The sequence below is a fragment of the Eubalaena glacialis genome, chromosome 13 (genome assembly GCF_028564815.1).
Source record: "Eubalaena glacialis isolate mEubGla1 chromosome 13, mEubGla1.1.hap2.+ XY, whole genome shotgun sequence".
Taxonomy (NCBI): Eukaryota; Metazoa; Chordata; class Mammalia; order Artiodactyla; family Balaenidae; genus Eubalaena; species Eubalaena glacialis.
This window is the reverse complement of record NC_083728.1, coordinates 58,741,154-58,753,813: the sequence shown is the minus strand read 5'-3', so window position 1 is coordinate 58,753,813 and position 12,660 is coordinate 58,741,154. Positions and strand designations below refer to the sequence as shown.

The 12,660-nt window shown below is 51.4% G+C and overlaps 1 protein-coding gene across 1 annotated transcript in view; it reads left to right on the top strand.

Moving 5' to 3' along the window:
• TRAP1 (TNF receptor associated protein 1) overlaps nucleotides 1-12,660 on the top strand; it is a 53,137-nt gene that overhangs the window by 30,308 nt on the left and 10,169 nt on the right. The window contains exons 4-11 of the mRNA XM_061209259.1: nucleotides 735-875; nucleotides 4,744-4,815; nucleotides 6,316-6,476; nucleotides 7,291-7,400; nucleotides 7,970-8,043; nucleotides 8,846-9,001; nucleotides 10,161-10,281; nucleotides 10,729-10,798. Of these exons, the coding sequence (XP_061065242.1) occupies nucleotides 735-875; nucleotides 4,744-4,815; nucleotides 6,316-6,476; nucleotides 7,291-7,400; nucleotides 7,970-8,043; nucleotides 8,846-9,001; nucleotides 10,161-10,281; nucleotides 10,729-10,798 (905 nt within the window). The remainder of the gene's footprint in view (nucleotides 1-734; nucleotides 876-4,743; nucleotides 4,816-6,315; nucleotides 6,477-7,290; nucleotides 7,401-7,969; nucleotides 8,044-8,845; nucleotides 9,002-10,160; nucleotides 10,282-10,728; nucleotides 10,799-12,660) is intronic.

Sequence of the window (12,660 nt, the reverse complement as noted above, 5' to 3'; positions counted from 1 at the left end):
TCAAAATGATGAAGCTCAGGGGTGACAGGCCATGGTGAACCATCGTTTCCATGCTCATTTTTGCTAAAATGCAAAGAATTTGAGAAGGGTAAAGCACAGCTTTCCAAAATGAAAGGACTTTCCAGGGAATATTTCCAGGTCTCGTCCTGTTAAATTCTATATTCAAGTGTCCCCGTGACATCCGGCTTCTGTTCTCTTGGGGTCAGGTCACACCTCCTTCCCTCTCCCCATGCGCTGCGTCTGACTGTAAGTGGAAGGTCTGTCGCAGGTAAAGGGCTTTACAGACACGGGTTGGTAGTTGGGTCTGTGGCCCTTTTTTCTCCTGAACATGGTAGGTCTGGTTTGTGATTAGATTAAATGAAGTCAGTGAGTCCTTCGTGGAGTAGAAAAAATATGTTTTGAGGATATTTTGACATCCCTGGGCAAGAGTTGAGAAAGAAGTTGTCTTACAGGGTCCTTGTTTGGAATTAACTTAACAGATCGACACCTAACTCCAGGTTTGATGTTGAGGAAGGAGCAATAGAGTCAGAGTCGACATAAAGTTGGGTCACGGCAATGTGATCTAACTTCAATCATTCTGTGAGCTGCCCTGGAGAAACTGCCTTTGAGGAAAGCAGGACGTCTTTCTGGTTAAACAGTTCTGTGGCATTTCTCCCCCAGCCTGTACCAGTTGCTGCAGATGCTGCTAACCAAATAGGTCCTGCAGCGTTGGCATCTTCTTTCCATTTCCGTAGGTGTTCATACGGGAGCTGATCTCCAATGCTAGCGACGCCTTGGAAAAGCTGCGTCATAAGCTGTTGTCTGAAGGCCAGACGCTGCCAGAAATGGAGATTCACTTGCAGACTGACGCCGAGAAAGGCACCATCACGATCCAGGTACTTCATCCAAGTGTCCCGACGCGGGGCACGCCACCCTGCCTCCCGTGCTGGCGACCGCCAGGGCCTCTCCACCCACTGGGATGGGTTACGGGCTGCCTTTTCGTCATGGCTCTAGGCTCCTAGTGACCTGCTGACCACCTTTACTGTTAATTTACTATAAAAACACTCATTCAATATAGAAAATTTAGAAAATACAGATAAGCAGAAGAGGAGACGTTTTATTTATTTATTGTTAAATTTTATTGAAGTATAGTTGATTTACAATGTTGTGTTAATTTCTGCTGTACAATGAAGTGACTGTTACACATATATATTCTTTTTCATATTCTTTTCCATTCTGGTTTATCACAGGATATTAAATATAGTTCCTGTGCTATACAGCAGGACCTTGTTGTTTATCCATCCTATATATAATAGTTTGCATCTGCTAATCCCAAACTCCCACTCCATCCCTCCCCCTAACCCGCCCCGCAACCACAGGTCTGTTCCCTATGTCCGTGATTCTGTTTCTGTTTTGTAGATAGGTTCATTTGTGTTGTATTTTACATTCCACATGTAAGTGATATCATATAGTATTTGTCTTTCTCTTTATGATTTAACTTCACTTAGTATGATAATCTCTAGGTCCATCCATGTTGCTACAGATGGCTTTATTTCATTATTTTTTTATGGCCGAGTAATATTCCATTGTATACTATATATATATATATATATATATATATATATATATATACACACCACATTTTTATCCATTCATCTGTCAACAGACATTTAGGTTGTCTCCATGTCTTGGCTATTGTAAATAGTGCTGCTGTGAACATAGGGGCGCATGTATCTTTTCGAATTATAGTTTTGTCTGGGTATGTGCCCAGGAGTGGGTTTGATGGATCACATGGCAACTCTAGTTTTCTGAGGGACCCCCATACTGTTTTTCATAGTGGCTGCACCAGTTTACATTCCCACCAACAGTGTAAGAGGGTTCCCTTTTCGAAGAGGAGAAAATTTAAAATCACCCCATCATTCAAAGATAAATACTGTTGACATTTTAGTATGTGTCTATTTAGGGTTTTGATCTATGCATTTGTCTACATATCTAAACAGATTTTTAAAAATTTTTTTGGCCACGCCACAAGGCTTGTGGGATCTTAGTTCCCTGACCAGGGATCGAACCCGCGTCCTTGGCAGTGAGAGCACAGAGTCCTAACCACTGGACTGCCGGGGAATTCCCTAAACAGATTTTTTAATTGTATATTATTTTTTAATATACAGGTGACCCTGAATAACACTGGGGAGGTGGGGACAGGCCCTCCCCACAGTCAGAAATCCACATATAACTTCTAGTCTGCCCTCTGTATACCCGGTTCCTCCACATTTGCAGGTCTCCCTACGCAGTTCCTCTGTACCCACTGTTCCACATCCGCGGATTCAACCGACTGCGGGTCGTGTGGTACTGTAGGTAGTACTTGCTATTGGAAAAAAATCTGTGAATACGTGGACCCGCACAGTTCAAATCCGTGTTATTCAAGGGTCAGCTGTAACTCTTCACATTTTTAAAAAAATTTATTTATTTTATTTATTTATTTTTGGCTGTGTTGGATCTTCGTCGCTGCACGCAGGCTTTCTCTAGTTGTGGCGAGAATATCTGTGATATTTTAATCACAGCCCGGTATTTGGATTAACGGTCTTACTTTAGATGCAGCAATAGTTTTGGCGGCTGTTGTAACCTTTGAGCAGTTTAAAGTCAAAGAGTTAGAAAGGCAGAAGTGGGGTTCATCAGGCAGTGGGCCTGAGGGCCACCACGTTCCTGAGACAGCTGCTCTAGGACCTGCTGGCTGGGATTATGGGGCGCCGGGGGGGTTGTGGGGCGTGCATCCTACGGGGTGGAGGGCCTGCCTCCGTGGACTCTGCCTCTTCCCAGCAGGCCTGGTTTTGCTTCTCAGAATTGCTGCTGGTGCCTGGTGCTCTCTTGTTCACTCCTTTGCTCTGCTCTGTGCATGTGTGTGCCTTGCTTGCTGCTGCTGTTTTTGTTTTTTGTTTTTTTTAATAAATTTATTTATTTTATTTATTTGTATTTGGCTGCGTTGGGTCTTCGTTGCTGCGTGCGGGCTTTCTCTAGTTGCGGCGAGCGGGGGCTACTCTTCTTTGCGGTGCATGGGCTTCTCATTGCGGTGGCTTCTCTTGTTGCGGAGCACGGGCTCTAGGCGGGCGGGCTTCAGTAGTTGTGGCACGTGGGCTTCAGTAGTTGTGGCTCGTGGGCTTTAGAGCGCAGGCTCAGTAGTTGTGGCGCACGGGCTTAGTTGCTCCACGGCATGTGGGATCTTCCCGGACCAGGGCTCGAACCCGTGTCCCCTGCATTGGCAGGCGGATTCTTAACCACTATGCCACGAGGGAAGTCCCGCTGCTGTTGTTTTGAGAAGCTTTATTGAGATATGATTTTTACATATAATCAAGTTCCCCAAGTTCAAGTGTACAGTGAGTTTGGAACAACATACACGGTCATGGGACCACCCACACCACTGATGTCATCACCCCAGTATTCCCTGCCCTTCCCAGCCCTTGTCAACCACTGATCTGCTTTCTGTCACTATGGTTTTCTATTTTCTAGAATTTCATATAAACAGAGTTACACAAGAGGTAGTCTTTTGAGTCTGACTTCTTTCACTTGTCACAGTGCTTTTGAGATTCTTCTACGCTGTTGCATGTATCAGTAGTTTGTTCCTTTCTGTCACTGAGAAGTGCTCTGCTATGTGGAGGCATCACAGTTTTATGTGTCCATTCACGAGTTGGTGAGCACTTGGGGAGGTTAGGAATAAAGCCACTGTGAACATTTAAGTCTTCGAGTGGGCATATATTTTCATTTCTCTTGGGTAAATACCTAGGAATAGGATTGCTGGGTTGTAAGCAAAGTGTCTGTTTAACTTTATGAGAAACTGCCAAATGTTCCCACAGCAGGTGTCCCATTCTGCGTAACTCCTGGCAGCATTTGGGATGCCAGTGGCTGCACATCCTTGTCAACACTTGTCACTGTCAGTCTTTTTAATTTTAGCCATTCTGGTGAGTGAGCAGTGTATTTCATTGTGGTTTTAATTTTCATTTCCCTAATGATTAATGGTGTTGAGTATCTTTTCATGTGTTTGCCATTCGTATATCTTCCTTGTGAAATGTCTTTCAGATTCTTGCTCATTTTTAATCAGGTTGTTTGTCTTTTTATTGCGTTGTAAGAGTTCTTTGTATATTCTAGATACGAGTCCTGTATCAGATATTCTTTTGCAAATATTTTCCCCTAGTCTGTGGCTTGCCTTTTTATTTTCTTAGTAGTGGCTTTTGAAAAGCAGAAGTTTTTAATGAAATCCAGTTTATCACTTTTTCCTTTTATGCTTCATGCTTTTAGTGACCTGTCGAAAAAGTCTGCCTATTCCAAAGTGATAAAGATTTTCTCCTATCTTTTCTTCTACAAGTTTTACAGCCTTGGCTCTTACACTTAGATCTGTAATCATTTTGTGTCTATGTAAGGGAAGGGCTAAGAGTTGTTTTTTGCCTGTGGCTGTCCCATTGTTTCTGCACCATTTGTTTTTCCTTTCCCCAGTGATTTGTCTTGGAACCTTTGTCAAAAATCACCTGACACTATCTGTGCAGCTCTTCCTGGACTCTGGTTTGTCCCTTTATGTGTCTATCCTCTAGTGAGGTTTTCTCCAGTGAGGCCTGGCTGACGTGGCTGGAATTCACCTTTTCTGGTGACAGTGTTCTTACTTTGCTGGGCCCGCCTGGCAAGTGTAACTGATGTACTCGTGCCTGGGTGTCCCCACACGTCCATCCTGGCTCCCTGGTACATTCGCTTGGGTGCTTAGCTTGTCTCTCTCCTCAGGACACTGGCATCGGGATGACACAGGAGGAGCTGGTGTCCAACCTGGGAACCATTGCCAGGTCGGGGTCGAAGGTAAGCCCCCCGCTGCCCTTTCCTCAGGTGCTGCAGCTGTTCCCTCTCTCAGGTTCAAGGGTCTCCCCTCGAAGGGCAGTTCTGACCAGAGAGGGTAGGTCCCAGATGCTCTGGACACCAGCTTCAGAGGAATGTCCTCAGACACGAGCTTGTTGGCATTGGGGACCCTTTATCACAGGATTTCACTGTGTCGTCACGGGGACCTCAGAGGTACTTTCTGTTATTTGCTGGATGGAGTCAGTACTTTGCCCATAGCTAGAAACTGGCCAACCCTAGGTTGAAAGCCCATCAGTCCACGTCTGATACGCCAGCCATTCTGCCTCCTGATGCTTTTATCCAAGTGCTTTCTTAGCATTTATTTGAGCTGCATAGGCTTGAGGAGGGAGTGACGCAGAGACGGCATGGTCCATGATAGTCCACGGGGCCCATGGGTTGCAGGCTGACTGTTCTCCAGAACTGCTGCCTGGAGACAAGCGGCCTTCACGCTTGTCTGCTCCAGGGTGGTCAGGTGCTAGTGCAGCTTGAAGCCGACAAGGGGAGGATGGTCAAGGTGTCCTCCTCCAGCACCAGCCCCGGACAGAGGCTGTGTCCCTCGGCTGCCTTTGTGCCTCTCCTGGGTGAACAAATGCTCTTTGTTTTTTTGTGGGCCTAAGTGGTGCCTAAAATGGCACTTCATGCCAAGTGCTTGAAAACAGTCTAATTGTTAGTCCAGAGTGATTCACAGAAATTTCTACTTTAAAAAATGACTTTACCATAACTGTTTCCCCCTACTACATTTTTGGTTGTATTTCTATGAAGGGAATCTGTGCTGTCATCACATACAGTAGCTACTAGCATGTGGCTGTTTGAATTAAAAATTTTTTTTTAATATTTTAATTTTATTGGAATATAGTTGATTTAGAATGTTGTGTTTAGTTTCAGGTGTACAGCAAAGTGATTCAGTTATACATATACCTATAATCATTCTTTTTAAGATTCTTTTCTCATAGGTTATCACAGAATATCGAGTAGAGGAATTTAAATTAATTAGAATTAAATACAATTTTAAATGTATTAGTTCTTTGGTCACACTAGCTACACAGTTCAAGTGCTCAGTAGCCAAATGTGGTCAGCAGCTCCCACATCGGACCACACAGAACATTTCCATCACCACAGAATGTCTGTTGAACAGTGTTCATAGCAACAAGTATATGCATTTTACTTAATTTTTAATATTAGGAACTTTGATTACATGAGTTACAGTAATTAAGTGCTCTGTGATACCATACAAAAGCATGTGTTTGGTGTGTAGTTTGCCCACAAATCTAGGAGTCTCCTCCCCTGAACGTCAGGGGCCACTCTGGGCTGGGCCCTCTGTGGGGAAAGAGGGTGGAGCGTACGGGGCTGTCTCGAGGGTGAACCACAGCCTGAGACTGCGCTGGAGGAATGGATGCGCTGCTGCAGGCAGACGGCAGGTCTCCGGGGCAGGGCCGCCCCCCTCTGACCGGTCTCACCCCACAGGCCTTTCTGGATGCGCTCCAGAGCCAGGCGGAGGCCAGCAGCAAGATCATTGGCCAGTTTGGAGTGGGTTTCTACTCGGCCTTCATGGTGGCTGACAGAGTCGAGGTCTATTCTCGCTCGGTGGACGCAGGCAGCCCTGGGTACCAGTGGCTTTCAGACGGGTAAGTGAGCGGGTCCCACGTCACACACGGAGTGTCCCCGGGCCCTGGGGCCATCGAGGCAAGTGTCGCCTGCCACGCAGAGTGGGACTCAGCTGGAGCTCACAGCCTGGTCTGGGAAGCCAGGCTCCTCGGAAAGCACCAGCGCGCCGTCCTGGGCTTTTCATGGGAGGCCTGAGCCCCACACTCGGGGAGCCGTTACTCTTTTTTGCCGGGTGGGTTCCCGCTCTGTGCTCCGGGGCGGGTGCCTTTGTTCTGAGGGCGCGTCCCTGACTCCTCGTGGGGGTCAGGGTTTGGCTCCCTGGCTGCCCCACCTCCCGCCGTCTTCACCGTGTGCTGGGCCTGCAATGTCCGGGAACATCTCGACTGTTCGTGGAGGATGGCACCCACCATAGCCAAGGTTAAGTGTTTATCTCACAAGCCCCCAAACTTCATTTCTGAATCCTGCTTTCCCGCAGGAAAAGTGAAAGTGGGGCCCACAGTCACCAGGGCCGAGGGATCGACAAGGTGCCCCTCGTGTGCTTCTGCTCTTGGGAGGAGGCGCCTGGCCAGGGGTCCGGAGCGCTTGGAGTTAGCACAGGACGGGGGTCTCTTCCCGGAGTCTGGCGCTCACCTGGCCGCTTCAGGGGAGTGTGAGACCGAGAGGTCGTGTTCAGGAGTGGGGAGTCCCGCGCCCCAACCCCAGCGGCCACTGTCCCTGGCGGAGGTGTGACGGCCTGGGGGACACTCCAGCTTCCTTTCTATGCAAGTCCTGCCTGCCACGTGGGACTTGTCAGCACTGACAGGCGGAACTCGCCTTCCTTCTCCCGCGTCTTAGCTCTGGGGTGTTTGAAATCGCCGAAGCCTCAGGAGTTAGAACCGGGACCAAAATCATCATCCACCTCAGGGCAGACAGCAGAGAGTTCACCAGCGAGGCTCGGGTTCGAGGTGAGCGGGAGCCTGGGCCTCTGGGGACGTGCGCGCGGGTCAGTGCGGTACCTCCTGCCACTGCGTTTTAGGACATTTTGGGGCGGGGGCCGCAGGCGCAGGGCTGGCCGTGGGTTGGGGCAGGGTCAGGTTTGCCCTCCTCCTTTCGAGCAGCACTGTCTCCACTGCGCTTGCTGGTGGCGCAGGGTCCTGTGCTCGTCCTGCCTGTGCTGTAAGATGTCGCCAGCCCGCCCACCCAGCCTGAGTCCCGACTCCCAACTCCCGGACAACCAGAGCGGGTGCAGCTGCGAGGTGCTCCTCTCTGTCCAGGTCTCACTGGATGCTACTGAAGGTGCCCAGCGCTCTCAAGGGGTCACGTTAGCCCGTGAAACCCTGTTTATGCCGCCAAGAAGGCATCGTGTCTCATGGTGGCCTGGGCCTCGAGATCCGGTTTGGGAGTGAGTTCTGCTCCCTGTGTGCGGGCAGGGCAGGGACGAGGCCTCCCAGAGCTGTGTGACCCCTGCAGCACCTTCCAGAGCTTTAATCTACAGAAGCTTCCCGTGTTCATTGCTTTTTTCTGTCTCTTCCAGACGTGGTGACAAAGTACAGCAAATTTGTCAGCTTCCCCTTGTACCTGAACGGAAGGCGCATTAATACCCTGCAGGTGAGGCCTGGCTGCCTGCAGGCTCAGGTGGCTGTGGAGATGAGCCGCTCCACGTCAGGCTGGCGGGGCAGAGGTGGGACTGGGCGTTGCTGTCAGAGCCCCGGGACTGGGTGTTCTGGGGGAGGCGACATCTGTGGGTGCAGGCAGGTCCGTGTGCACCAGGGGTCACCCTTCACAGCACACGCTTTGTGCTCCTGAGTGTATTCAGTCATGCTGCCGTCACCATGGTCGGTTCCAGAACATTTCACCCCCAGAAAGAGACCCCACGCCCATCAGCAGTCACTCCCACTCCCCGCCCCGGCCCCTGGCCACCAGCCCACTTTCTGGATTGGCTTATTCTGGGCGTTTCATAAAAATGGAGTCGGCCACTGTGTGGCCTTTTGTGTCCAGCTTCTTACTGTGTTTTCAGGGCTTATGCTGGTTGTAGGGTGTATCAGTGCTCTGTTCCTTTTCACGGCTCAGTAACTGTCCAGCGCGTGGCTCAACCGTGTTTCTCGAGCCGCTCACCTGTTGGTGGCTAGTGTCATGACGTCGTGCAGGCTCGTCCAGACCCTGCCTCCTGCTTTGCTCTTCCTGACACTGTGCTGGGGACAGGGCGCTTGTTCCCAGAGCCTTTTGTGTGTCTCTCTGTCCAGCGCTGGAGAGGGTGGGGCTGGAGACACAGGGCCCGGGAGGCCGACCCTCAGTCATGCTGAGGGCTCCTTTGCCAGCACCCGGGCCCCGCGAGCTCCACCAGGTCAGCTCCACGTGTTGTTGGGAGGATGCGTCTGAAACATAACGTCCCTGTTCATTCCCTTTCCAGGCCATCTGGATGATGGACCCCAAGGATGTGGGCGAGGGTCAGCACGAGGAATTCTACCGCTACATCGCTCAGGCCCATGACAAGCCCCGCTACACCCTGCACTACAAGACGGACGCACCTCTCAACATCCGCAGCCTCTTCTACGTGCCGGAAACGGTGAGCCGGGCGCAGGCCTGCCTTGCGGGCTGCCAGGGGCCTGTCCGCTGCTGCCTGGGTTTACACACCAGCAGCACTTCCCCTGAATGGTGACAGCTCAGCACAGACATCACAAAAATTGCCTTAGCAGCATCAGGATGAAAGAAAATCCTATACGTCTGGACGGGTGAACAGAAGTTGAAGTGAGGGGTGCTGAACAGAGATGTTTGGCCCGGCAGGCCTGGGCTTTGTGGACGGGTGCGGGCGTCCTGTCTCCATGCAGTGCGCTCTCCCTACTTCCGCATGGCTCAGGGCAGCACCGTGAAGGCCCCACCAAATCCTGCAGTGGGGAAACCTGCTTGGGTTGAACCCAGCTTTTCTGGCTTTAACTGACTAGAGCCCCGCGCCTGTTACCCATCTTGGAAAGAGCTGTTCTACCCTCCCGCTGAGTGTGCTCTGCAGACCAGCAGCCCCAGCCTCCCCTGGGCCCATTAGGAGTGCAGAGCCTTGGGCCCCCGCCCAGGACCCCCCAAGTCAGTTCCCACCTTAACAAGATCCCAACATGATGTGTGTGCAAACGGCAGCTTGGGAGGCGCTGGTTTAGAGCAGGGTTGGCAGACAGCGGCTGCTTTGGGCTTTGCAGCCTCGCACCACCAAGGACTCTGCCCCTGTGACGGAGGCTCACGGGCCACACTGAGATGGGCGCGTGTGGCTGGGTTCTGAAAAGTGTAGATGCGGGAATTTGGATTTCATGTATTTTTCACATATCATGAAATGTCCTTTTTTGCCTTTTTTCTCAACCATTTAAAAATGGAAAAGCCATTCTAAGCTATACAAACAGGTGATTTGGCCTGTGGGCTCTAGTTTGCTGACCCCTGACCCCTAGCAGGCTTGGCTCTGTTCGCAGGGACATGTAAGTCATTGTTTTTATGGGGAGGGCGGCAGCTGCCCAGAGAGGGCCCCCCACCCCACCAGGAGCCACGGTGGGAGGGGCCTCCCCGGGCCCCTCTGGGCTTTTGAACAGACAGACACAGGCAGGACACCGCACATCTGCCTCAAATCTCCCAGCCCAGGTAGGCTTAGGAAGGGGTTCCCCATGACTTTGCAGGCTCTGCCTCCTGGCAGGGCTGCCACGGATTTCTGCTCTTGCCACCTGACGCTGCCCTTTCCTTGCCTCCAGAAACCAACCATGTTTGACATGAGCCGGGAGCTGGGCTCCAGTGTCTCGCTGTACAGCCGCAAGGTCCTCATCCAGACCAAGGCCACCAACATCCTGCCCACGTGGCTGCGCTTCATTCGAGGTTCGGTGCCAGTGTCTGTGCCCAGCCGTGTGGGCTGAGGCCCAGGAGCAGCTGCCTGCTCCAGATGCCAACACCATCAGAAAGGGCTCATCTTTGATGAGTGCGGGGTCAGGGCGGGTCACCACAGCTGCTGGCTGGTGAGCCGAGTCCTCACAGTGTGGTGCCTCCCAGGGAGCTTCCTGTCTCCAAACACTAGTCTTGGTTGATTTATCCATGATATGTTATGATTTTGAACAGAAAACCCAGGAGGTAGTTTTGAAAGAGGGTCCAACTGATGCTGAAATCGTAGAAACCGTCGCGGCAAAGGCTCGCCGGCCTTGCTTGCTTTCCTTCCGACCCCATGGTTGTGACCTGGGCTCTGCCTGAATTCTAGGAAGACAAGGGACTTGGGAGGAGGCGCCCCCGAGCGTCCTCCCTTCTTACCCACACTCGGCCTGTGTCTCGCAGGTGTGGTGGACAGCGAGGACGTCCCCCTGAACCTCAGCCGGGAGCTCCTCCAGGAGAGCGCGCTGATCAGGTGAGCAGCCGCAGGACACAGTGGGCACCTCACCGGGTTCGCCTTTGCCACGAAGGCCGAGGCGGGCTTGAAGCTGCCGAGAGCAGAGGGTGGAGCTGAAGGTGCCCAAGGGAGCTGTGGGCCTGGAGAATATGAACAGGTCACGTGTGCTTTGCCCCGTGTTTTATTTCATGCTTTTATAAGAGGGGTTTGGAGACTGACATTGAGGAGAATTGCTGCCAGTTCCAGGAGATGTTCCCTCCCTTGGCCAATCCCTGTCACTCAATCCCGGGGCAGCCGCGGCAGGGGAAGTTCCATGCAGGGCTGTCTCTGGGTGGACGAGGCAAAGGACGGCCCCAGAGCCAGGAGAACGTCTGACCTCGGTCCAGGAAGGTCACTAATGGTGTGAAGGAGACAAGGGCTGGGCACCGAACTCTCTTTTGGAGACATCGCTCTTGGAATCCTCGTGAGCTGGGGTGGCCGAATTTCTGCTCCCCCATCCTGATCATAGCAGCAGCTGCTATTTACTGAGCATTTATTCTCACCCAGACTGTACCGAGCCCTTCCTGTGCAGCCTGTGTCATCCTTGCAGGTGGGAGCCACTAGGTCTCCATGTCATAGTTGTGGAAACTGAGTTACAGGGAGGTCACACCCGCCAGTGAGTGAACCTGTATTTGAACCCACGTTTTCTGACCTCAGGCTCTGCTCTGCCCCCAGCAGCTGGGACTGGGCTGACCCCAGACGCTGGCAGGATGTGAGGCTGTAGGCGGGGGTGTGTCCGGCCACTTGGTCACTGCTGGTGGTTTTCCAGGGCTAGGTTGTCAGTCTGAGCACTCATCTTGACCAGCAGAGTCAGACTTAAATGAAATTTTTTAAAGAAACTGAAAGAAAAAGTAGAAACTTGATGCAAAGTACATTTTTCCCCTGAACCCTGGGAAGTTGTCTATGCCCATCGTCCCCAGGTATCTCAGGGTGTGTTTCCAGAGAACAAGGAGAGTCTCCTCCCAGCCAGCACAGCCGTCAGTTGAAGTTGATGTGGTGCAGCTGCCACGTCTTATCCTCAGACCAATCCACATTGCACACTTGTGCCCGTCACGTCCTCTAGAGTAGGAGGGTCCAGTCCAGAGTCACACAAGCCTTTAGTTGTCATGTTTCTCCAGTCTCCTGGAGGTTGGCCGAATTCCACAGTCTTTCCCCGACTTTCAAGACCTGGATGCTTCTGAAGATTTCAGGCCAGTGATTCTGTAGAATGGCCCTCTGCACGGATTGTGTGATGCTCCCTCGTGCTTAGGTGCGGGAGTAGCACAGAGTGGTGCATCCTGTCAGGTGGGGCACGACTTTGAGTTGTCCCTTTACTGGTGATGTTCATGTTGACACTTGATTAAGGGGGTGTCTGCCAGCCTGCTCACGTGAAGTTACTCTTTTTCCCTCTGTAATTAGTAATGATGTTATGTAATGGGGTGGTATTTGACAGCTATGTGTTCATTTCTTACAATATGCATGTGCTTTTCTTAATATCTGTATAACTGATTTGCATGACTTGATTTCCTGTTTTATTCAAGGGCTATAATCTGTTACTGTCACTGTTTATTTTGATGCCCAAACTGTCCCTGATTTAGCAGGAACCTACTCAGGCTGACTCCTTTGCCCTTTGACCTATTCCCATTGTGCTTTGAGCGCTTCTGTATTGAGTTCACCCAATACCAACCAGCACTGCCGTGGTCTTGGCCTTTGCTTCCCTTGACAGTGAGGAATCTGCCTCTGATTTTCCCTAACGCGTTTACCTCTGACCAGTCCCCTCCATGTTACCCGTCTGCCATCGCTGCTGCCCCCCTGCCCCGCCAGCTCCCTGCTCCTTCACCTGCTTGGGGCCTGATGCCACA